This window comes from Halichoerus grypus, chromosome 9 (assembly GCF_964656455.1).
Source record: "Halichoerus grypus chromosome 9, mHalGry1.hap1.1, whole genome shotgun sequence".
In the NCBI taxonomy this organism is placed as follows: Eukaryota; Metazoa; Chordata; class Mammalia; order Carnivora; family Phocidae; genus Halichoerus; species Halichoerus grypus.
Genome location: NC_135720.1, coordinates 103,033,308 through 103,059,639, shown reverse-complemented (window position 1 = coordinate 103,059,639; position 26,332 = coordinate 103,033,308). Strand labels below are relative to the sequence as shown.

Here is a 26,332-nt window from a genome sequence, read left to right as displayed (position 1 = left end):
TTCAGCATATATTTGCTGTGTTCCTATTCTGTGCCAAGGTGGGATGCAGCAATAAAGAAAAAAGACAAACATTTTTGCCCTCATGGAGCTTATGTTATAGTGAGAAGAGACAGCTAATAAAATAAATAGGTGCATTATATAATATATTATAAAATAAGGGCTATGGACAAAAACAGAGCAAGGAAGAGGGGTAAAGAGAGATGAGGATATGCACTGCAATGCTCAGCATTCAAATACTTCCACTTCTCTGTGGATCATCTCCAATAACTCCATTAGAAATTTTCTTGCAGATGGTGGTGGCCTGCCTACGGTATTTGAGGCTTTCTTAAAGAAGCAGGAAGAAGGAAAGAAGCCTTCATGCATTATAGTAATGATAATAGTAATAACATTTTCTATTAAAAAAAGGACTTTCCTGTGAAAGCCCTAAAGTAATTATCCAACAAATAGACAAATGAAAGGACATTCAGAAATAGGCATCAGACAAAGACGTGGAGAGGAGCCCCAGTGCGGTGCTGAGGAGCGCAGGCGCTGAGCCAGGCAGCTAGAGTTGGGATCCTAGCTCTGCCACTTTTGCACTGGCTGACCTGGGCAGTTCCTTAATCTTGCAAAGCCTTACTCTCCCCACTGTGAAAGAGAAATGGTGATAACAGTACTTACTTTCCACAGGAGTGTGAAGATACAGTGAGATGATATGGAAACACACTAAAGGAGAGGGGTTGGCAAGCAGCAAGCACGCATCACTGTCAAATGTTATTAGGAAGCCAAATATGGCTTCCGCAATGACCCTAGAGAACGTAAACTCTTCTCTTACACCAACTGGCCTCTTTGCAGCATAAAATGTGAGAAGTCTGAACTAAGGGAGAGGCGAGGCAAATGTTGGGTTGGGTAGGGCTGAGGGTGCTTATTTTGGCAGAGTCTAGGGTGGAATGAGACCAAAGCATCTAAACCCAGAACTGCTGAGCAAGTGAGAGAAGGAAAGAACAGCTGCTGACAGTGTGAAATAGGGTGTAAGCTGGGCAGACCTGTAGGATGGGAGCGGGGAATTTACAGCCATGTCATGTAAACAATAAGCTGAAGAAACTTCAAAGTTAGTCTGGAAAGGAAGTTCTGGATGTGCGAAGGACGGCAGAGTAACTGTCTTCAAAGAACAAAAGCTGGGGCGCCCGGCTGGCTCAGTCGGTAGAACATATGACTCTTGATCTCAGGGTCATGAGTTCAAGCCCCACAATGGGTGTGGAGCCTCCTTAAAAAACAAACAAACAACAACAGAAGACAAAGAACAAAAGCATTTTTCTGGCAAAGAAAGAGCAAACCTGCTCTGTTTACTCACAGAGCATACTACTACTAAAGGGACAAATGGGTTAAAGTTACAGGGTTGCAGAGAAAAAACAAAGAAGCATGAAAACAGTCACACTAAGGCATAAGGGAGGGCTCCATCATTGCAGGGGTTCAAGGACAGGCTGGAATACTGGAGGGGAGATGGCTACATCAAGTAGGGGGCCCTTTGTTGTCTCTCAAGTTCTTCCCAACCCTGAAGTCCTGACATAAAGCCTCAACAAAGGAGGCAAAAACTAGTCAGAAGCCCTAGAGGGCTCCAAGCCTGGAAATACTTTGAATAAACTCAAAGCTGATCAATAGATAAGAGATGGAGGTGAACCTGCTGATAAGGAGGTTTGTAGATATAAAGTCAGGAGGTGATGATAATACAGTCCATGCCCCAAATATTGTTTTGTTCAATCCTCACCATAGGTCTGGATTAATATTACCCTCGTTGCCCTTTCAAACATGGGCAAAGGAGACCTAGAAAGCTCAGGTCTTGCCCATGCATTCTGCTAGCAAGGGCAGACCTGTAACTTGAGCCCAGTTTTCTAACTTCTAGTCCACCATCCTTTCCAGTTCACTCTACACAATCTCCATGCAGGATTATGAAAGAGGGATAAAAATGGAGACATGGGTGTTTAAACCATTGTAACAGCCTCCTTACTGATTTCCCTGCCTCTCCCCTCTCCCTCCTCATGTTTTTCTCCTTTCTCCAATTTAGGCTGGACTCCTGGGGTCCTGTGATCTTCCTAAATTATGGCTCTTAACACTCTAGTGATTCATATGGCTCATGGGATTAATTACAATGCTTTGGTTGCTGCTCAAGGTCATCCACAACATTACCCATCCTCACTCCTCCCTCTACAGCCTTATCTTCCCCTACTCTGCATATACTGCAGTAGGATACGTGTAGGACAATAGAGAGTGGTGGGGATTACAGAATGCTTGCTTTGTTGAAAAGAGCAGACTTAGCTCATCTTGAGCTAAGAAGTAGAGTCAGGAGGTGATAATAATATAGTCTTTGAAGACTGTCCAAAATGTTTTGTTTAATTCTCACCATAATTCTGGGAAGTCAGTGGTAGCCTATGGGAAAATAGATTCAGTGATGCCAGTTCTACCAATCCTTTAAGAGAAGATAGGATGCAGATATTAAATGTAAATTTTCCCTAATTTTTAAAGGCTAGCAATTCATTAAATTTAATAAAATAACATGGTACCAACCATGTTATTGAATGAATAAAACCAACCTATAAATCTAGTTCACAGGTGGCCCTGCTGCAACTTCTGATCTAAAGATGTACCTTTTAGATGAAGCTGGTCTTCTTCGTATGCCCAACTTGAAGGCAGCCATGATTCCTGGAAGCCCCATGTTACTAAATGTGCACCTTTCTCAGGGCACTTACACTAGACTCTATGATTTTGAGGGAACAAGTTTTCTAGCCTTTGAGGATTAACATGATGCTCCATTCAGATTAGGTACCTATGAACAATTTGTGAACTTGGATTTAGTAGAAAAAGACTTGAAAAGATTTGGTTTTGCTTACATTTGAAGTCAATAAAGGGGGTTGGTGAGAAAGGTTCCAGACTCCAAGCCTGGGTAATGACAATAATTGCCTGGAAAAACTGTGTAGGTGGATCAAGCAGAAGGTTCAAGGGGAAGTTGAGACATTCAGCGTTTTATATTATACTCATTCAGACTCAAGAGCGTAAAGTACTTTTGGGTTTATTTTATTTCCATGTACAAGAAAGAATCTGGAGCTGGAACACCACCAGGAAGTCTTTATAGAATTTTTGTGCTTAGAGCTTCTATTCTATAACACAAATTAGAAGGAGGACTGAATGAGGGCACATACTGTCCTGTTCCAATATACTCAGTGGAGAAACTTTGTTTCCCGATATTCGTGAAAAAGAATAAAGATGGATTCATAATTCTTCCAAAGAAATCTCTTAGTTGACCTAACACAAGATTCCTGCTTTTTTTTTTTTTTTTAAAGATTTTATTTATTTGACAGAGAGAGACACAGCGAGAGAGGGAACACAAGCAGGGGGAGTAGGAGAGGGAGAAGCAGGCTTCCCGCGGAGCAGGGAGCCTGATGTGGGGCTCGATCCCAGGACCCTGGGATCATGACCTGAGCCGAAGGCAGACGCTTAACGACTGAGCCACCCAGGCGCCCCTAGATTCCTGCTTGTTTATCTCACCTTAGTATTGGCAAATAAATAGCTGCTCTTAAAAATTTTCGGCTTTTGCCACAGTGTTGAACCAAAGGAAGCAATTGGTATCATCAATATTAGCAACCTCATGGGAGAATTTGTCTGTGTTATCATTTTTGCAGCCTTGAAAGACTCGATGGATTTTAATTTTTTTCACTAAAATGGCTGATGCTCTATGCAGGAATGTTACTCAGAAAATTCGTGGATTTCAGAAAAATGACATATAATTTTGTGGCTGGAGCTAAAATGTGATCTACAATAGAGAAGAACTGCTGTGTCTTTAACAGAGCTAAATCTCATGATTGGACTCAGTGGAATTTAAGGTATTTTTATCATCAAGTTTAGAGAGGAAAGAGGCAAGAAAAAAATAATAGCCATTTATGGAGTGGCTGTGTGCTTTAAGTACATTCTTACTCCATTTACTACACCCTGAAGAATAGCATGATTATACTTTACAAATGAGAAAACTATGACTCCAAGATAAAGAAAACTTCCCAAGACTACAAAACTGGTAACTGTTAGGGTCATGGTTCCAGCCCAGGCTGGTCTGGCTCTAAAACCCATTCTCTACATGCTACCCACTGCTCATCTGGGGGTCTTGCATTCCAGTGGACTATCAGGGAAATTAAACTACTTGCCCCTGGTTCAGTCCTTTCTGTCTCCCTACAGCTCTTGGTGCATCATGGGCTTTGTTGCATCTCTGAAAGGCAGAGGAAGGCTGAAGACATCTCAGTAGCCATGGGGGCAGAGACTTGCTGGCTTATTCAACATTATTCTAGCCCTATCCAATGACTTCAAAGGACCTGAATGATACTCTGGATCTGATTAGAGATCAATTGACATCTGTTAATAAAGATCTATCTGCAAACAGACAAAACTACCCAAGTGGATAGCAGCCATACATAAAGTAGGATAAGTGTGTAGGACACCCAGTCAGCATGGACACATGGCAAGTGCCACGGCATTGAGATGGGACTGGAGAGGCTGCCTGCTGGGCTCTCATTTCACCAGCTGATCTAAAAGGAAGCAGCTACATTGGACAGCGCCTAGTACGAGCCATGCTTTTCAAACCCCAGATCAAAGCTTCCCTGTTTCCTAAAACTGGACAAATTTCTCCTAAGACTGTGTAGTTTGAGGATTCATTAACTCCTGTGCTATCATTCAACATATGTGAATTCTGGAACCTGAGTTCCCAAGTTGTTTGTTTAAAGAGTATATTGTCACCTGCACTAGAAATTGCCACTCATCCCTCGATATCCACCCTCCTCTTCTGTTTATAATCCTGATATTTTGTTGGTCACAGGGCCACCAGGAACATTCTCAGACTCTCTTGCATCTGGTTGTGTCCATGCGTCGTGTTTTCCAGTTGAATCTGGGATTAAGTGATATGGATGAGTGCAACTTTTGGAGCCTGCCCTCACAGGCAGAGAGGCTCCCTGCCCTCCCCATTCCTCCATCCTGCTGCCTAAAACAAGACCAGCCACAAACTCAGGCACTGTTAATTCATGGCCCCATCTCACTTTTATTCACCATCTATTAAATGTTGACTATTGTACTGAGGTAAGACTGCTGACATGATGGCCACAGTTAACTACAAGGACATGGCAGCAAATGTTTCTTTCTCTTTGCTTCATGTATGCAGGGAATCTTAGCCCCTGTGAACATATTTTTGCAGTAATAGAATATTAAGTTGTTATTTTTTGTTTGTTTGTTCTGCATGTTTATTTGCTTTCAGGGTGGGGGCAGAATATTCTAGGTCCTGCATTTAACATCACTGAATTTCTCTTCCCAAGTTATTAAAAATTTGAAGAGGCATTAGGGCAGACTTTTTGGATAAAGGACATCCGCCTGTGCCTGTAAGTTCATCTCCTTTGCCCACAGACTAAGCAATTCCCCAGGGACTAGGGCTTGGATTACTGATTTTAGATTCCTAGCTCTAGAAGACAATCAATACATGCCTGCTGAAGGGAATGTACTTCCTGAATACCCCAGGTGTAGTGCTAACATATACACCTTCCTTTCCCCAAGAACAACCTTGCTGAATGGCAATCTAATGACATCCTCCAGATGGTGGCCTTTCTATTTTGACTTCTTTGCTCTTTAAAAAGAAAAGGCAGAGGGATAACCAAAGACAATTAACAAGGTAATCTGGAGATGCTGGGACTCTGCACTGGGTCTGCAGGCCCTCTTCCTGTCTGGCTGGGATGAGGCAGCCCCCTCCTCTTCGATGGCTCTGCAGCATCAGCCTTGGTGTGGCCACAGTCATGCTACAACCAGAGAGGACTTTCCAGAGGACTGCCAGAGCAGGACGATGAGTCACTCTTCTGCTTACAATGCTTGCCATGGCCCAATCCGACTGGACTCAAGCATAAGGTCCAACTCCTCCATAATGTGGGCCCAGCCTCTGTATAATCCAGCATCCACCCAGGTGCTACTTCTTCATAGCATCACCACTCTCTGATGCAGGCCCTCTTTCCACCCCCAGAAATACCCCCTCCTACTACTTCCATCTTTCCTACACCTATCAAACACCTACTTAAACTGTAAAGCTGTAATTCAAGAGTTATGTCCTTGAGGAAGCCTTTCCTCATCATCCCAGACCACCCTATTATAGATTCCCAAAGCACACTAGGCTTACCCAAACCATAGCGTTTTCTAAACTCTATGTATCTGTTTACCACCTCTACTTCTCCATCAACCTGTGAGCTCCTTGATGGCAGGAGGCATGTCTCCATTCCTGAATTCCCAAGTATGGAATCAGTGCTTACTATCTAACAAGTGCTCCATCATCTTTGATAAATATGGGAGGAATGGATGAGATGCCTCACAGACATCAGTAATAATGTATTGATCACCTATATTCCAATAGCCCTTAACCTAAATCTATATCTTTTCTTTACATAAATAAGAAAATCCATAAATAAGACGTAACATGAATTCAGGTCTTTTTGCTTCCAAAGACCAAGTTGCTTTCCACTAAATCATTATACCTAGTTGCTTCTTGGTTCCACCTCCAAGAACTATGCAATGAGAATGTGAAAGAAAAATAAGCAAACTTTAAAAAGTCTCTATTGATTGGGTACATAATCTGGGGGAACACTTCTAACCTGAATTCCTCATTGAGAGAATACTTCCCACCTGCATCAAAGGGTTGGCATGAATAAGCATTCAATGAAGGAAGGCTCAGTCCTCTGAGGCTTACGTAAATGTTGATTGCTGTTAATAATAGGGTAAGTGTTATTTAAATATAGAATATTATTTTGCTGAGCACCATAAAGTATGGAGCGCTTCCTTACAATGTGAGAATATAAAATAGACCATCCACTAACCTGCTCATTAATAATTCAGATCTACTGCTTCTTTATTCAGGCAATGAATAGTAGCACTTTAAGTTCAGTTCTTTTTTGTTTGTTTTAAGTATCACAGAACTGTTTACTAGTTTTATGACACAAGTTAATAAGCAGTCAGAGGTAGGTGCACATGGCAGGATACAAAGTTTTTAGGGCAAGAAGCCTATTAAGCAAAAGAGAAATTCAGCTCAGCTTGGGTAATTAATCTAATTTCCACCTATCTCTGCAGTTTTAAAATAGAAATGAGAAGTGAAGGTCAATATTGAAAGAACTGCAATTATAGTTTAGCATTACTGTGGTGAAAATAGTCTATAAGCCCATTTAAAATTCCTGCTCAGAGAGAGGTGTTTAAATATATTTTGAAAAAATTAGGTTCTATGTTCAACCTCTCTTTACGTTAATGGGCATCTTACCTTAAACTCCTGTATTCCTCCATACATACCTCTCTCTGACTGCTTATTAAACCTGGCCTTTTATCTGGAAACCCGAATCTTCACTTCCCTTTCAAAGAAGGTGGCCTAACTGCACGTTCAAGGATACTGAGAATTGGAGCCTATCATTCCTTTGTTAACACACATTTTCTTGATGTTACCGCGTGACAGTCTCTAGGAACACAGCGGTGGACAAAGGGAAACGCCCCTGCCCTCATGAAGCTTGCATTTGGTAGGAGGGGATGGCTATAGACAATGACCCAATAAATAAACTCAGAGTATGTCACCTTGTGATTGTGCCATGAGAGAAAGCAAGGCAGGGCATGGGGTGGGGAGTGACCAGCAGGCTGTGTGCTCTTTTATTTTATTTTATTTATTTTAAGATTTATTTATTTATTTTAGAGACAGAGAGAAAGAGAGCCGCGGAAGAGTAGAGACAGAGGGAGAGGGAGAGAAAGAATCTCAAGCAGACTCCCCACTGAACGGGGAGCCTCACGTGGGGCTTGATCTCACAACCCTGCGTTCATGACTTGAGCGGAAATCAAGAGTCAGATGCTTAACCAACTGAGCCACCCAGGCACCCCGGGCTGTGCTCTTTTAGATTGGGTGGTCAAGGAATGGCTCCATAACAGAGGAGCAAGCCAGGTGGACCACCAGGAGGAAGACCATTCAGAGCAGAGGGCACAGCAAACACAAGTTAAAGGGGATGCTTGGCACGTGCAGGGAGCAAGGTAGTTTGAGTCAAATGAGAGGAAGAAATATACAGAAGAGATGAGATGGACAAGGCAGTTGGGGCAAGGTCAGATGAACCTTGAGGACCACAGCAAGGACTTGGGCTTTGTTCTGAGATGGGAACCACTGAGCCTCTGAATTTTAGTCAAGTGGGGGTGGGGGGTTTCCAGACTCCTTCCCTTTCCATTAACTCAGTCATCTAGGCAACTTCCGAATGGCTTCCCCGCCCCCCCAACCCCAAGTGGCTGCACAGTGAGATACTTCCTGTTTGTCCAGACACCTCATTTCCTGCTGCTGCCTGCTCTCAAGGGGGGAACTGACCTAGGGACATCTGGACAAGAAAAGTCACAAAGCAGGGGAGAGACACAGCCCGACAACCACAGCATCCTTGCCGCCTATCTGGGTCTGTGGCTCCTTGCTCCTTCACTGAGCCAGTGGCTTCCCACTCCAGTTCTGTGACCTCAGAGTGTCACTGAGGAAGTGCACTGCAGCCCCTGTGCAAAGCGGAGTGGAAAACTGCAGGGCAAGAGTCTGACATAATGATGGGCACATCTCACCCCGGCAAGATAACCCAAAACTATATAAGAAGTCTACTACTGGGGCGCCTGGGGGGCTCAGTCGATTAAGCGTCTGCCTTCGGCTCAGGTCATGGTCCCAGGGTGCTGGGATCGAGTCCTGCATCGGGCTCCCTGCTCAATGGGGAGCCTGCTTCTCCCTCTGCCTGCTGCTCCCCCTGCTTGTGCTCTCTCTCTCTCAAATAAATAAATAAAATCTTAAAAAAAAAAAAAAAAAGACGTCTACTACTATTGAGCATGATGATGGTGGTGGTGATGAAGGCTAACTTTACTGGTGCCTGTTCTGTGTGCTAGCCACTGTGTTAAGTTTTTCATATACTTAAATGCATGTACTCCTCACCACCAACCGATGAGGGAAGTACTAGTATTTTCTTCCTTGTGCAGTTGAGGAAACTTGAAGCAAAGTATAAGTCTCCTTGCTCAAGGTCACACAGTCAGTAAGTGTCCGAGGAGCCAAATAGAGAATTCTCAGTAGGGTGTCTGATTTGGAGGCCGGGCTTGCTTCCTTCTCACTTGCCCCATGTCAGCGAAGGAGGCTTCTTTAGAGGTCGAAACAGCGTGGTCCTTTTTGGGAAAAATGAAATGGACTGGAATAAAGGCCAACACTGCACCATGACAGAGCACAGGCTTCTGTACGCAAGAGGACTGTTCATCTCCATGTCTCTGGAGTCTAGTGTGAGGCCTTGAACAAGGAAGGCACCCAGTACATATTTGATGGATGAATGAATGAAAGAATTAATGAATAAAAGCACTTTGAACAGTGCCTGACAAATAGTAAGTACTCGATACACTGTTGCAATTATTAAGTGTGCTCATTGCTTGCCTTTGCTGTTCTAGGAAAGGGGGCCTGAGAGGACTGTCTTAGCAATACCTAAAGGCACAGGGAAGTCACAGAAGAGGAAATCAATTCTATTAGATGTACTATTGATCAGGCTACAATGATACCCCCGTGAGATCCTGCATCGTGAACAAAATACCAGTCCCATCTTCCCCTTATGAACTGTGTGATCTTATTTACCTTGGAGGTGTCCTATAAAGCGGAGTTTTGCATAATTCGCAAAGCACTGTCCACGAGTCAAATACTATTATTGTGATTAACACTCTCACCACTGCTGCTCCACACTTCACAGATCACCCCTCTCCCTTGATGGAAAATATTCGGTGACACCAGGAAAGGGGCAAAAGGGCTGTCATGCCAGGTGATATCAGCCTGTTGGTGAGCCCCTGGGTTTTCCAGCAGACTTTACTTTTTTTTTTCTCCCCGACGAGATGGCATTATTAGATTTTGAAACAAATTTTATTTTATTTTATTTTATTTTTTTTAAAGATTTTATTTATTTATTTGACAGAGCGAGATACAGTGGGAGAGAGAGCACAAGCAGGGGGAGCAGGAGAGGGAGGAGAAGCAGACTCCCCGCTGAGCAGGGAGCCCGATGCGGGGCTCGATCCCAGGACCCTGGGATCATGACCTGAGCCGAAGGCAGACGCTTAACGACTGAGCCACCCAGGCGCCCCTGAGACAAATTTTAAAATGAAATCCAGAACAAATGCTCTGCCTAGGAGTGTCACAATGTTAGATTTATTGAGAAAAGTAAAATGGTCTCAACTACTGATTTCTATAAAAGGAGTACTCCTGCCTCTGATAAGAAATACAAGCCAAAGAGTTGTTTTGGACACTAGAAGAAATACTGCATATGAGTTCAATGTCTGATCCTCTAAGACTTACATCTTTGTTCCTAATAATTAATTAATGGCTTGTTAATTAATCCTTAGGAATATTTTAGTAGCAGAAGAATGAAGCAAACTGAAGTTTGAGTCCCAGTTCTTTCAAGTCCTAGCTGTGTAATCTTGTGCAAAAGTTTTGTTTCTCTGATCAGGAACCTGTTTCTAATGGGGCAAGAAAATAGATGCTTAAGTCTCTTATGGGGATGTCAAGGAATACCTGGTGTGTGCCTTGTGCCTGGCCTTTAGAAGTACTCAGTGAATGGGAGGAGCTGTTAGAATTTCTTCTTTTTTTTTTAAGATTTTATTTATTTATTCATGAGAGACAGAGAGAGAGAGAGGCAGAGGCAGAGGGAGAAGCAGGCTCCCCAAGGAGCAGGGAGCCCGATGCAGGACTCGATCCCAGGACCCTGGTATCATGACCTGAGCCAAAAGCAGACACCCAACTGACCAAGCCACCCAGGTGCCCTGTTAGAATTTCTAAATTGCTTATCTTGATAACATATAATATTGATAGATGGAGATGAAAATCTCTTGGGGTTTACATCTATTGTCATGTTTAATGATCAACTTACTAAATGACTCCCCCAAATCAACTCTTTGATGCACAACAGGAACATTGCCCACTGATTCCTTTAGAACCACCAGAGATGGGGGGGGGAAATCTTACAACTAAGCAGCAAACTACCCTATTGTTGAGACAAGTAGAATATTAAGGAAGGTGCCATTTGGAGGGATGAAAGCTGGTCCATGGTCAATCTAACAAAGAAGGATAAATTCGCTAACATCATCTTTCTGGAAGCTGAAGGGTCAAGATCTTTTTGAAAACCTTTAAAAAATGTTCACAATTCAGTGCTGGCATACTGGATTCTGGAGAAAGTAATTGGGCTACTAGACTATAAGAACGTACACATCCCTTTGGTTTATAATAATAAGAGAAAAGGCAATGGGTTTCTTAGTGTTTCCCCTGCCTGTAGGAATTGTTTAGACTTCTGTTCAGCCTTTTTTGCCAGGAACCTTCTCTAGACTCTTTTTTTTTTTTTAAATTATGTTCAGTTAGCCAACATATAGTACAGCATTAGTTTTTGATGTAGCGTTCAACAATTCATCAGTTGTATGTAACACCCAGTGCTCATCAGCACCGTCCCTGGACTCTTTATCCCCTGACAAGTTTAAGATCTAGTTAGACAGGCCAGAGTAGTACAGAAGAAACATTCCATGGTTGTGGAAGGGGAAAAAAGAAAAAGAAAGAAAAATATTTAGTATATATATGCAATACACCATATGTTTGTGTGTATGTTGTGTGCGTGTGTATGTGTGTATTTTCCACCTAGATACATTTAGTCAAAAGAGGACTATGAAAGCACATATAGTGAGTATTTTCTAGGGAAGGTCTAACTTGGTAGATATTTTATTCTCAACTACTTTTAAATTCTCCATTCTAGACAGAGTGGAGAGGACATAACTTTTACCCACTTGAAATCCTCATTATGGGGCACCCGGGTGGCTCAGTCAGTTAAGCGCTGCCTTCAGCTCAGGTCATGATCTCGGGGTCCTGGGAACGAACCCCGTGTTGGGCTCCCTGCTCCACAGGGGTCTGCTTCTCCTTTTCCCTCTGCCCCTCCCCTCTGCTTATGTGCTCTCTCTCTCGCTCTCTGTCAAATAAATAAATAAAAGCACTGGGTGTTACACTGAACTGATGAATCATTGAACATTATATCAAACCAATGATGTACTATACCTTCGCTAATTGAATTTAAATTTAAAAAAATCTTCATTAAATGATGTTGCTTTTTTTTTAAGTTGTATTTGGAATGAGCTTAGATTTAGAGCTGGGAAGGGATACGTTCCCTTTACATAAAGAAATTCTAGGCCAGGTGTGGGTTGGAGAGTTTATGACCTCCCTGGAAAGCTGAGCTGCTCACCACAAAGTCATGATGCCTCTTAAGCTTACAATCTAAACAGATCAAATGATAACAAATGTTTCAAATGTCATTTTCTTTCTTATTGTCTTCATCAGAAAGTACTAAAACAGGCTATTATAAATTATGGATAGTTGTATTTGAACAGAATCAGATGCAAATGGTACTCCCATTTTTACACTCAAATCTATTGCTTTAGGAGAATGAGTTAACGAGGATGTTGTGGCATCCTTGTTGTTGCTCAATAAATCTGACACTTAGGTTAGAGGTAGAAACTGTCAGTGTCTCAGTTACTTTCCAACAGTTAAAAGACTCTTTAAACAGATAAGTTTTTAGTTGACTTTCCTGCTTGACAATGTCTTTAGTTGAATACTGTACCTTGTCATCTCCTAACATGACAGGTGGCTGAGAAATCTGTCTGTTAACCTTCTCAAGGAGCATCTGTCACTTGCATAAAATCACTTCTTCCCACTCTGTGAAAGATGTTTGCTACTTTCTTCAGAAAATATTCAATATGGCCCTTTAAGAATGTTAAGTTTCTTAAAGTATTTTTAGGGTTAATTTCTAATGTTCAGTTTTGCATTAATTCATTTATTTTCAAAAATGGCCTCAGTTCCGGTCCATTTTATTATCAGAGAAATAGCAATTTTTTTTAAAGATTTTATTTATTTGAGAGAGAGTGAGCATGTATGGGGGGGAGGGGTAGAGGGATAGGGAGAGAAGCAGATTCCCCACTGAGTGGGGAGCCCAATGCAGGCTCGATCCCAGGACTCTGAGATCATGACCTGAGCTGAAGGCAGATGCTTAACAGACTGAGCCACCCAGGCGCCCTGAGAAAGAGCAAGTTTTTGTTTTGCTAGAGAGGTAAGATCTGTTATGAACATGCCAACCCACCCACCCTCCCATACACTCCCTTTTGGTTTTCAGAAACTAAAGGTGGACAGATATATGAAACAAATGCCGTTTAATATTATAGCCATCCATGACAGTATGAGAATTTCTGTTAACATTTTGGTTACTCCATGTTACCATGAATACTCTAGAAGGTTTCAATTTTTGAAATTAAATCATGTACAGCTCGAAGTCATCTAAGTTACCGAGTGAGCACAATGGTTTCTGAAGACTCTGAAAGAGCTGTAGAGCTCTGTAGAGCCATAAGGTCATGGCTGCGATCAGACCTTCCACCCAGCATTGTGTTCGTGAGAAGCATGAGAAATAGGCACGAGGCTTGAGTGGTTCCCCTGACAAATACTCACAGCGTTTCTTCCAAATCAATCCATGAAACCCATCACCCACATATTCACTTGTGTCACTTGTCTCTCCTCAAAGTAGAGTAGAAAGTGTATCATACCAGCTCTGCTCCATCCTTCTCCTCCTACGACTCCCGCCAAACAAAACAAGTAATTTGAAATTTCCAGTGGTTCAAAATGACAGAGATTTCATTGTATTAAGTGGCCTCGATGTGCTGGTTTCTTACATAACTCACACAACAGCATGACACAGACCATGAGTCAGTCACCTCATACTATTACGTGAAAAGGAAAACAAAATACACAAAGCATTGAGCAATTTTCTCAGCATGATTATCATGTGTCCAGAAAAGTTAAGAGATTTGCTCAAGGTTACATGGATTGGAAGGATACTGGCACATTTTTAAAAGCAGAGGAGAGAAAATAGGAGTTATGAGTTACCTTAAAAGGCCCTGGCCTTTCAGGAATGGGGGGCGAGGGGAAGTCCTATAGCAATCCTAAGATTCCAAGCATAGGAAGAATTATTATGCAGAGAGCAAGTTTCTGCTTATATTACTTCCTCACCCGAGAGAACCAACATGCATAAAATGTAGCATGAGGAAATCTGCTTAAGCACAGTTTCTAGAAAGGAGCATCTTTTAAAAATATACATAATGACATAAAATAGTAATAGCCTCAGTAGGTCCCTGAAATGAATGAATGGCTGAAATAGGCTAAATGAGGGGCTGGGTAAAATAGAAGAACTTCAAATAAGATAGCCTCTCTTTGCATTTACTGTTCCCTCTACTGGAATGCTTTGCCCTCAGATCTATACATGGCTCTCTCACTCACTTCATTTAGATCTCTGAATGATATTGGAACAATGACATTTAATAAACTGCCACCTCTTGCAACGATGTGGATGGAACTAGAAGGTATTATGATAAGCGAAATAAGTCAATCAGAGAAAGAATTATCATATGATCTCACTGATATGAGGAATTTGAGAAACAAGACAGAGGATAATAGCGGAAGGGAGGGAAAAATGAAACAAGATGAAACCAGAGAGGGAGACAAACCATAAGGACTCTTAATCTCAGGAAACAAACTGAGGGTTGCTGGAGTGGAGGGGGGTGGGAGGGATGGGGTGGCTGGGTGATGGACATTGGGGAGGGTATGTGCTATGGTGAGCGCTGTGAATTGTGTAAGACTGATGAATCACAGACCTGTACCCCTGAAACAAATAATACATTATATGTTAATAAAAAAAATAAACTGTCACCTCTCAGAAATGGTTCCACTGGCCATCCATTCAAAAAGTGGTCAGTGGAATTTCTGGAGAAAGACAAATATGGCAGAACTCTATTTTCCTGATTTCCTCCTCTTTTTGTTACTATTGCTCTGGCAGCTTTAGCAAAATTTAGGAAATCGGAGCTCAAAGGACCCCCCAAAGCAACCCCCCCTCCAACAATTTATCCTCTCTCTGCTTCATTTTTCTTCATAGCCCTTATTATACCTGAAATTACAGAATACATTTATCTGTTTACTAGTTGATTATCTACCTCCCCTGTTAAAATATACACTCCGTGAGGGCAGGGATGTCTGTCTTGTCCACCTCCCAGTGCCTAAAGCATTGCCTGGCTAGTAGTTAAGTGCACATACACATGTTTTTGAAGGAATGAACAAATCTCTAGCTCCAACAGTCTTTGAAACTTTTGTTCTTCTAATAAGACCTATCATGCCTTCTGCCTGTTTCCCAGTGAGCAGAAAGGAGCTTTGTGAGCCCCTTGTCCCCCATATGAATGTCCATGGACAAAAGACTGGATCCATGGAATATGAAACAGAAGCCCTCTAGCCCAGAGAGGAGGCATCCACCTCTTTTCCGTAGGGGAAGCTTTCATTGCAGAGAAGGGATGGCCCCAGGCTAGGCTGCCCCAAGGGGAGGGGGGACATTCTTCTGCAGGCTGCCTCTGCAGCTCTGGGAAGGCACCCACGTGGCCAGCAGCGGAGAAGAGTGTTTATCCTTGGCTGGGAACCAGGTGGGAGAACTGCAGGTGTGGCGAACTGGTCAAAAAATGTTGGGTGAGTCTCAACATTTCTGACAGCTTGGAGACACTGCTTCTAAAACTGCATATGCCAAATCTTCATTTGGGGGATATGGGTCAAAGTGTTTAAGCAGAGGTTACTCTAGGTAATTCTTCCCTGACCCCACCTGCATCCATCTGAGCCTAGAAGAGACAAGATCCTTATTATTATTATAGGATAATCTGTGTCTGGGCTCCATTCCCACTGGCCAAGTTCTGGGCTTGGGGCCTGGGCACTGTCAATATTTTTAAAAGTTCTCCAGGGGATCCCAATGGTCAATCAGGGTTAAGAACCACGGGACTAAAGCAAAGGGCGCCTGGGTGGCTCAGTTGGTTAAGCGACTGCCTTCGGCTCAGGTCATGATCCTGGAGTCCCGGGATCGAGTCCCGCATCAGGCTCCCTGCTCGGCGGGGAGCCTGCTTCTCCCTCTGACCCTCCCCCCTCTCATGCTCTCTGTCTCTCATTCTCTCTCTCAAATAAATAAATAAAATCTTTAAAAAAAAAAAAAAAAAAGAACCACGGGACTAAAGCAAAATATAAATTTCATTACCCATATCTGGAGCCCTTTCATTTTTTCGAAGGATTTGGCTCCTTGTGGAGGAGGAAGACCATTCTCAGAAATATGGGAAGAATACCGTACAAAACCAACCCTACACACGTATACACACACACACACACACAATCTACCTTTCATCATATCATTTTCCTTCTATTGGGAGGGCTTCAAATTTCTTCATCTCTCTGAGCATTCTTACGCCATAAGACAGACAGCTAAGTTCATACCACCACCAATGGAGTATGTGGAGAAAGACAAATATGGCAGAACTCTATTTGCCTGATTTCCCCCTCTTTTTGGTACTATTGCTCTAGCAGTTTTGATGAAATTTAGGACATTGGAGCCCAAAGGGACCTCAATGCAACCAGCTGAGATCCCCCATTGAGGATAAGGTCTTCTAAGTTGCAATAGGATGTTAGATTTGCATATGTCTCCACTCCTTTCAAATAAACCACTGCACTTGTGAAGAGTGCTTGCTGGTTGCATAACCCTGGTGTGGTTGCTTTCCCAAGGGCACTACCTGTATAAAGGGAGAGTCTGTAAAACGCAAGAAAGCCTGAGATCAAGCCCTGAGATCAAGCAAGCCGGATTGCAGGCATGTGAGACAATGCCCCCCGCCCCAAGTGCTTCCCTTTTCTCTAACACTAAATATTAAAGACTTTGAAGAAAGGAACTCCTGGCTCCATCATGTATAGAAGATTGGTAATTAATGATATTTACCTTTGGAGAAACTTCGGTGCCAGAATTTTACATTTGAACATCTCTTCCTGACAAGAAGCAATGCTCACTTCTAAACAAGGAACATGTGGTTTTTCTCAACAAACATCTTTGGCCCGCCTTAGTTTGTGCATTTTCCCCCCTTTTTTAATAAGCACAAAGTAGATCTTTGCTTGATAATAATGTCACCGTTTTTTTTTTTTTTTAAGATTTTATTTATTTATTTGACAGAGAGAGACACAGAGAGAGAGGGAACACAAGGAGGGGGCGTGGAAGAGGGAGAATCAGGCTTCCTGCCGAGCAGGGAGCCCGATGCGGGGCTCGATCCCAGGACCCTGGGATCGTGACCTGAGCCGAAGGCAGATGCTTAATGACTGAGCCACCCAGGCGCCCCAATAATGTCACCGTTTTACATTAAATGTCTAAAAGGAAGTGCTGTGTTTTCTAAGTTGCTAGTGTGTGTGTGTGTGTGTGTGTGTGTGTGTGTGTGTGTGTGTGTGTGTTGGGGATTTGGGAGGGAAAGCAGTTTCAGTGTCCTGGATGATCACTGTAAACTCAGCTGGAGTTAAGACATTCCAGTTAACTGGCAAAAGGAACCTATCACCTTCAGAGGATGTCTAAAAAGATGACGGGGACAGTTACAGCTAGAGCTAACAGTTACTGAACACTAAATACGTGTCAGGCACTGTGTTAATTATCTCACATGTATAATTTTCTTTAATCCTCCTACCAAGCCAATGAGGTAGAAACTACTATTATAGCTACATTACAGGTGAGAAAATAAGGCACAAAAAAAGATTCAGTGGTGTCTAGCAGTAAAGACATCTAACACATCTTTCTGGGGAGAGTCTTGCAGGAAAAATCCATACATTTCCGATGAACAGTGTCAGCTGCGTTATAATCTGGCCCTGACTCACTCCCCGGTTTCCCCTCCAATCCCTCACAGAGAACCTACTGCAGTCAAATGCATTGACTCACCCGACTGCAAAATGGAATGCTTCCCATCCCCGTGCCGCCCTTCTTCTGTATCAAAATCTGCCCACCTCTAAGTGCAAGTATCACCTTCTCCACAAAGCCCTCCCAGCCACTCAAGGACAATCAGCTGTAGGAATGTTGTGTCCCCTTAATTCCACAGAACACTCCATCTTTAAGAAATAGCGTATATCTTTATCACAGACCCATCTGTCATACAAGCATATTTTTAAGCTCCTTCCTGAATAAGCACAATACCTGGCATATTGCAGATCCTGAATAAAAATGTTCTCACTATCATTTCTCGGACTGAAAAAAGTTCAGATTATCTTATGACGTTTGCAGAGCACGCATGTAATCAACAGATAACTGTTAAGGACAGAGGGGAACTAGGAAGTTTGACTCGACGGACACATAATTCTGTACCAGCAGTTGCTGGAAGATGTCTCTCCATCCAGCTACCTGCACGGGACTGGAAGTTGGTTTTAAACCGGAGGGGCTTTCATGGCTGCTCTCTCTCCTGGGGTGCTTACGGCAGGTCTGACCGGCAGCACCGGGAGTCTCTGCACGCACGTTTCCATTTCGGACACAATCATAGGCGGCACCAAACCACGCTGTCCTAATTTTCCGAACCTCAATGTGACAGGTGGTAGACCCAGGCACAGCACCAGCAGAACTGGTAAACACGGAGCCACACATTTGAAATATGCAGGAACAACAAACCGGATTCTTGAATCCATGTCAAGAGAGGGTTCGAAACCGCAGTCCTGAATGACAGAGCCAAGTGTTAGGCTAGTGATATGCTAGTGAACGCATAAATCCCCACCTGGCAAGCCCCGGGGTGTCACCGACACACACTCAACAATGCAGAATGCAGGGTCTTCCTCTGAGTAGAGACTAAGGTGAAGGCGGAAAATGATTATGCGCTGTAATTCCCCTTTGCTTCCTCCCGTTACACAATGAGTAACTGTCCTTTCTCTGTGTGAACTGTTCAAGTAAGAGGCTTCTGCGAGCTCTTCTTTGCCACATGAGAGAAGAAAGCAAAATCCCCATTTTCCAAGCATGGACTCTTTTTCATAATATAAAACCAAATGAGGGAAAAAAAAGACCGACTATCATCAGGGGACAATTACCTAGACAATTAAATGATTGCTGCAGACAATCTGTGGGGACCAACGGCCTGGAGTCCTACATCTTAAGATGCAAAATTTATTTACGGCTGAACTTTCTTGATGGACAACTGCTGAGGGAAAATGACTTGCTTCCTTTGCCTGACAAAGAAAATTTCAGCAGCTGCTCTGCAACTTTGATTTCCAGAGAGCTAGAGATTGAACCTGTCATCTGTAGGACAGCTTTTGTTCCACTGGAAGACCACATCATGGCACAGTGCAGTGACGGGCCCTGAAGGGCTTACTGTCCCACTCTCAGGGTGTCCTGGGTGCGACGTTTATTATGTGTGCTTTCTTCATTGAATCCGCGATCAATACCCCTCTCAACACTAAGGACTGGCAAATTCTCCTTACTGACACACAGATACGAGACTACGAAAACATGTCTACTATGAAAGGGATGCCTGGGGGTGGGGGTGGGGGTGACCTAATAGAAGAGACAAGAAAAAAAAAACCAGACAATGGTGGACCTTATCACATTCGAAATTCATGTGCCAGTCCCTCTTCTAACTTATTCTAATTAAACACAGGCATGCACTCCCCGCTTGCATTCCTAGCGCAGACTGTGAGCTGAAAACTATTAACCAAAGTCCTGCCTGTCTCCTTAAGCGAAAAAAGGCTCTGCCGAGCAGCTTCACTACCAGCAACAATGAAAAGGAAGATTGCAGGTGCATACCTTAACCTCCTGATTGGTAAAGACCTCGACATCCACCACACAGGCAACCAGAGTGGAAACATCACAGTCCATGCTAGGGGCTGGCATTCCCCCTCCTGAATTTTCAATCAAGAGCTAGGCGACCTCAGAGCTGTGCGTGATGGGAAGAGCCTCCAGGTGGATGTGGCCGTGGCCGGCCCCGGGTGCCGCCTCGCCCTGGGGATCGCCGGCGCTCGGCACCTGGAGCCCGCTCCCTCTGCACGCACGCAGCCCGCGTCTGAGGCTGCACAGCAGACTAATGAACGGCCCCGGCTCTCTCATGGCAATGACATCACCACCAAGACTGACACAAGCTGAAGCTATTTTTTTCCCCCCAAGCCTTTTATCTCTAGGCAGTGCAGTGGAGCAAATTGAACATGATTATGTGCTAAATCTGAACTCAGACTAAATCAATTCAGGCGGCATTCGCTAGGAACTGAGTCATAGCTGTTGTTTCAGCCGAGTGCTTATGTTTGCAAAAAGCATTGGGGAGAATCTGACACGAGAGGCTCTGCTTCGGGAGGGTGGGTAAATAATTCTGCAGATGAGCCTCCTGAGGTTAAGGTGTGACAATTTTCTGCCTCAGAGATGAGCAGGAAGTTGAGGCATTTTGCAAATTACTTGGCTTCTGCTCATTGCCCTGTGCCGCTCAGCAGCCACACATGTTCTGGACATCCTAATGCATCCCAGGCACGGGCTGAATAGAAATCCATTCTTGGAGTGACTAAAGAGCTGGTCGTCAGTCATTTAGGCGGCCTGGTAGGAGAAGATAATTAGAGGTTTGTGAAATTCTATTTGAAGCACGTAAGTGCAGACCAGTAACTCTAAAAGCACCCTTCCAAGCACGAGATTTCAGACTATCTCCAAGGTCATTCAAACCAAAAGCAATCGTGGAAAAGGAGTTACAGCAAACGTCTCATGCGGGGACAGATGGCAGAATCTAATGGGCAAATGCACTGATGTGGGTCACTGTCAGAGCCTCGGGGCTCTATTTCGCCTGAGACTTTGAACGTGTCTGGTTGCTTTTTTTGGTTTCTCTTCCTGATTGTGAATCGTTGAGGGGCAGGGCCATGGATAATTCATCTTTGTATCTGAGACTTGAGCAGAGTGGAAAGAGAAGGCAATAATTGTTTAATGAATGAATCAACTAAACAGGAATAGCCTTCTTTGACAGCAGGGATGAGCAAAGAGAAAATATCAGATGAGTTTTTATTTTATCATTAGTTTTGTAAAAGTCCCAGTAGAACTCACTAAAATTCTCGCAGGATTTATTCCCCCGGGAATGCGGTGGCATCTTTGGTGGCCATGAGAGCATCAGATTGGCACCTTTCTAACACATGATTGGACAAAGCGTTCCAATTTTGCATGCAGATGAGAAAGGTGACTTTTCAGACCACAAGTACAAGTTTTGTGGTTGGTCCTCATTGGATTACAATTGGACCTAGTGTCCGTTCCCCTTCAGTAAGAGATTTCCCATGCTAAATGAAAGCAGTCCACAAATACAAATATTTAGACTGATGAAATTTTGTGGGTGTGTCTGTCTGTGTGTATCTGTGTGTGTCTGTGTGGCACTTACTATGATGTCCAGGCCACTATGGGGAATATGAAGTCATATATGCAGATAATTTAACTAACACTTACTGAGTGATGACTATATGCAAAGCTCTGCACCAGATGCTCTTAAGGGTAAAATGATGAATAAGCAAAATTCACTATCCTTATGGGGCTTAAAATCCAGCGGAGGAGATAAGACATGGAGACAAACATCTATACAATGAGCCAGTGGCCGTCGAGATGGTGGCTGAGGAGCCACAGACAGCATTTAGTGGCAACCCTGGAGGAAGAGCAACGGATAATGAAAGCAGCTGTGGCAGCTGAGCATCAAGAAGGAGGACATGGCCTCTGCTCTGACCTTGCAACATGGATAAGGCTACGGTAGACAGAGAAGGGGTAGACAGAGAAGGTGAGGGGAGCCCATCAGACAGGGGCAGCAGACTAGAAGTGCTCAGACCAAAAAAAAGAATAGGTTATTTGAGGGGCAAGGCATACTGAAGCTCAAATTTGACTGTAGCCAGGGGTAGACAAGGGAATAACAGCCAGATGACTCAAAGCCTTGAGGGACCCTTAGTGTCTACCCAGTTGACCATGGAATGCCAGGAAAAGTTTTTGAGAACATATATGGAGCTTATATATACATAAATATAGCCAAAATGTAAAGTATATACAAAGATGAATATAATTTTGAATACCATCGACATCTGTTCAAGAGGCAAAACAGACATCACTACTCTTTCCATATGCCATGGCGTATGCTAAAATTGACTTTTGTAAAATTTCACACCAGCGGCATGCTGGTAAGTGTCTAACAATCAGCTCGCTGAAAAGAAAAGCCCAGGGTGTAGTGTTTGCTGATTTCTGTGGTGTAAATATTCTTATCAGGGCTGATTGCAAGCAACTAATATGAAGTCACTTGAATGTGAAGTTGGGAAGCGATGCCTACGGTCTGTTCACATCAGCTGATTGAGCTGCCTGCAGCGGACCACTGTTTCAGTCCTGAAAACACTTCATCTGCAGAGGTTAGGTCCAGCATGCATGTCCAGAGCCCAACAAGGAACAGCAGGGCAGTAGGAACAACGCATTGTAATCACTGGGATCTGTGCATTCTTTCACACTTTCTATGTAGGAAAGAGCTAGAAAGGACTCACATATGTTATTTCAAGAAAAACAGCCGTGCTATGATAAGTCTTGGCAGGAGGACATTAGTCTATCCAGGAGGCAGAAACCCACTCAAAATTGTAACGTAAGTATTTTTTTCTGATGCATCCTTAGTTTCTCCATTCTGATTTGTTTCTGCACTGGAGATTCCTTCCTGTGCTCCAGAAACCACTAACTTTACGCTTTCCTCTCTTAAAACTCTTTTCAAGGATACAGCTATCAACTCATTTATATTAGCATGAAATGACTGATAACTCAGAGTATTACCCATCACAGAGGAATCTGTATTTTAACAAGGGGACCGAGTATTAAGTTGAGTAAATAGTGTTTTTAGGGTGGAATTATATGCATTGAGAGCATATGGTGATTCTAAAATAAAATTATTGGGCTTTTAAAATAGGTTGGTTCAACAAATTGGATATACAATACAATTCAATTGCCTCTACAAAAGCAGTCATTTTCCTATAGACCAGAGCTCCTAAGGGGCTTCCATGTTAAAATAGTGTCCTGTTTCTCTAGATAGAGTGTACTTTTTATAGCTGGGAGATGACTGACAGGCTTGGAGGTGTCTGGGGTATGTATATAAGCACCCTGGCTGATGACTATAAGGCCCTACATACCCTGGCTCCTACCCACTCTCCATCTCATCTCATACCATTTTTCCCTGTGCTCTCCATGTCCCAGACCCACTGGTTTTCTCTGCATTCCAAAGAAGCACCTAGTTCCTTCTCATCTCAGGGCCTTTGTACTTTGCTATTGCCTTTGTCTGAACATATCCAGATCTCTTCATGGCCGGATCCTTCCTATCATCCATCTCTCAGCTCACATACCATCCCCTTGGAGAAACTCTCCCTGATCACCTAAAATAAAATGTGTACACAAACATACGCATGCACGTGCACACACACACACAGAATCAATCCCTATCCCAGCATCTTCATTTTAATTTTATTCATAGCACTTTTCATTCTCTGAAATTACTGTTCACTTTTTAATTTATTGTTTGTTCCTCCAACTAGAATTTAATCTCCACAAAAGCAGAGATTTTGCCTATTCTGTTCACTGCTTTTCTCAAGGGCTAGAAGAGTGCCTGACACTTAGGAGGTGTTCTATTAAATATCTGATGCATGAATGGTAAGTAAATGGATGAATGCATCTTAAAAGACAAGTAGAGGGACTCAACCCAAAAGAGGTGCCTTCTGATCTAGGAGTTTTAGGAAGGTCCTTGCAGGAAGGTATATGGGCATAGAAGTTCTGTGATCACCCCCTTTCCTGACAGCTGAATCCTGGCACAGCTCTGCTCAGGAGCACCCTTCCCAGCAGAAGTGGCCATAAAATCATACAATTCATCCAAACCACTGCTCCCCCAATGACTGACCACATTAAGAAAATGGATGCAACATGACGCAGACCCTTTAGACAAAGATCACTTTCCTGCCCCTCTGGCCAGGCAATTCTTACAGTCACCTCTAAGTAGGCAGGAGGAGATGTGCATCTTTTAATCCAGAGGCAGAAGCCAAATCTGCCTTGCTAATGAGCACAGATATTCCCATGAAAGCTATGGGATGTCAAAGGCTTTGCTCCTCTACATGTCTTTTGGTATCACTTGTTTTTAATATTTACCATCGAAAATCTCAAACGTATTCAGAACTAGAAAGGATATAATAATAAGCCTTCACATACCCACCAGTCAGGTGCAAGAATAACTTTGGGGGCCAATCTTGCTTCTTCTCTGCCAGTGGGTTTCAGAGTGTGGTCCCCACCAACAGCATCAGCATCATCTGGAAACTTGCTAGAAAGGCAAATTCTTGAATCCCACCCAAGACTGAATGAGAATCTCTGGAGGTGAGGCTGGTACCTGTATTTTAATAAGCCCTCCAGGTGATTCCAATGCAAAGCCAAGTCTGAGGATCACTGCTTCATGTCCCTACTCACTCCCAATTATTTTGAAGCAGATGTGTGACCCTATCACCTGTAAATATTTCAGTATATATCTCGAAAAGATAAGGGCTCCTCTTTGGAAATCACAATACCTATCATCACACAACCCAAAAGAAAGACTACTTCCTCAGTATATCATCAAATATCCTGCCAGTGTGCACATTGCTCCAAACTACCAATATTCTCTTTCTTCTCATCCACTCTCTGCTCCCTCCCCAGTCTCATCCTGCTGTCCCCTTCCTTCCTTCTTTCCTTCATTTGTTAAATTTGTTGGTCTAAATTGGGATCCAAGCTGTGGTGTCTTCATTGTCTCTTTTAATCTATAGAATACTCCCACATCCCTTCTTTTTTTTTTTTCTTCTTCTTCCTTGGAGTTTGCTGTTGATGATGAAATCATGTCATTTGTCCTTTAGTTTCCCCAGTCTGTATTTTCATGATGAGCTCCACACAGTGTCATTTAACTGGTTCCTCTGTTACCTGTAGGTCCTGTTAGTTAGATTCAGAAGACTGATGGATTCAGGTGTGGCAGGACTCCTTCCTAGATGGTGTTGTGTTCTTCCATCAGGGGGTAGGTAATGCCAGGCTGTCTCTCCTTTAATGCAAATGCCTAGACTCATTCTTTCTTTAGGATTTGCAGAATAATGGTACTCCTTCTTCACGTGTTCATGGACTACTTCCATGAAGAGGAACTACTCATCTACATTTGTGTGAGACAGGCAAAATACACACTTTACTCTTTTCCTTTATTAGCTAGTTTTTAAAAATAATTTGTTTCCTTATTATCCTTCAAAGAAGATCATTGAGGTTTTTTTAAGTATCATTATGAACTCATGAATTAAATATATTTAGTGAGTTTAAATACTGTGTAGTTTTATTTTATTGATGCTTCAATTGCCCATCTTTGGCTGGTGAGAGTCTAATAGTGAGTTTAAATCCACTGTAGTTTTATTTTATTGATGCTTCAATTGCCCATTTTGGTTGGTGAGAGTCTAATCAGGTTGGCTCTGGTGTCCTTTTGACACAATCCCAATGTCTTCGAGGGCTACCTCTCCTCCTGGCATGACAAGATATTCCAGGCTCATCTTGTCCATTTCCTGTTTCAGATAAAGAATCAACAATTTCTCCAAGGAGCCTCAGTTCCATTTAGCAATTTTAACATATTTTCAGATCATAATTTATATACTTATAGAGAGGTGCTCTTCGCACCAGGTTGGTTATTATTTATAAGCATTTCAGTGGACAGAGCTAGGAATTATATAAATGTATTTAAAAGATAGCATATGAGTTCAGACTGATGATTTCAAATCCAAGACTACAGTGTTTTTGCTGAGACGCATCAGTCTTATATCTGTATCCCCTTTCTTCTACATCAAATGTCTTGGTCATTACCAAAAACATAATTATTCATTTGCCTTATCCCATTCTATCTGTACAGCAGCCTTGGAATCACATTATTAATACTACAAGGAACAATTTAAGATTTTTTTCCCAGTTCTTTTTCTCCTTTGGGTATATCCCATAAAGGAGATACAAGTTACGGTGTCTTACAGTCCTTTGAAATAGTTCCTCTATCCCACCAACTGGATAAAAAGTTAGGTTCATTGGTTTCAAAATTTGTTACTTTTAGAAACATTTACTTTGTAAGGTTCATTTGTTTCTAAAATGTTTCCAAAGTTGTTTGCTTTTTTTCCAAAGTAACATCTTTGAATTCATAAGGATTGTCATTCCCATTAAACTTAATTTTGTTTTATAATTATAAAAAATATTGCATGGCTCAAAATTCAAAACTACAAATCTACAAAGAAATAGAGCTTTTATCCCTGTCTCCTTCACCCCACTCCCCTCCTCCCTCCCATACAGGTCACTGTTATTTCATCTTTATTGTTTATCCATTCTTTTGTTACCAAAAAAAGCCAAACTAGCAAATATATATGTTTATTTTCCCTCTCCTTTTTAGACAAATGAGAGCATATTTGCACACTTTATTGTCT

At 42.7% G+C, this 26,332-nt stretch overlaps 1 protein-coding gene across 2 annotated transcripts in view; it reads right to left on the bottom strand.

Annotated features, from left to right (window-relative positions):
• RCAN2 (regulator of calcineurin 2) overlaps nucleotides 1-26,332 on the bottom strand; it is a 265,901-nt gene that overhangs the window by 78,508 nt on the left and 161,061 nt on the right. The window contains exon 1 of one of the 2 annotated variants that reach the window (XM_036114360.2): nucleotides 19,668-19,977. The exons of the other annotated variant lie outside the window; for it this stretch is intronic. Coding sequence (XP_035970253.1) covers nucleotides 19,668-19,754 — 87 coding nt within the window. The 5' untranslated portion in view covers nucleotides 19,755-19,977. Of the gene's footprint in view, nucleotides 1-19,667; nucleotides 19,978-26,332 lie in introns of those variants that run through there. 2 annotated transcript variants of the gene reach the window in all.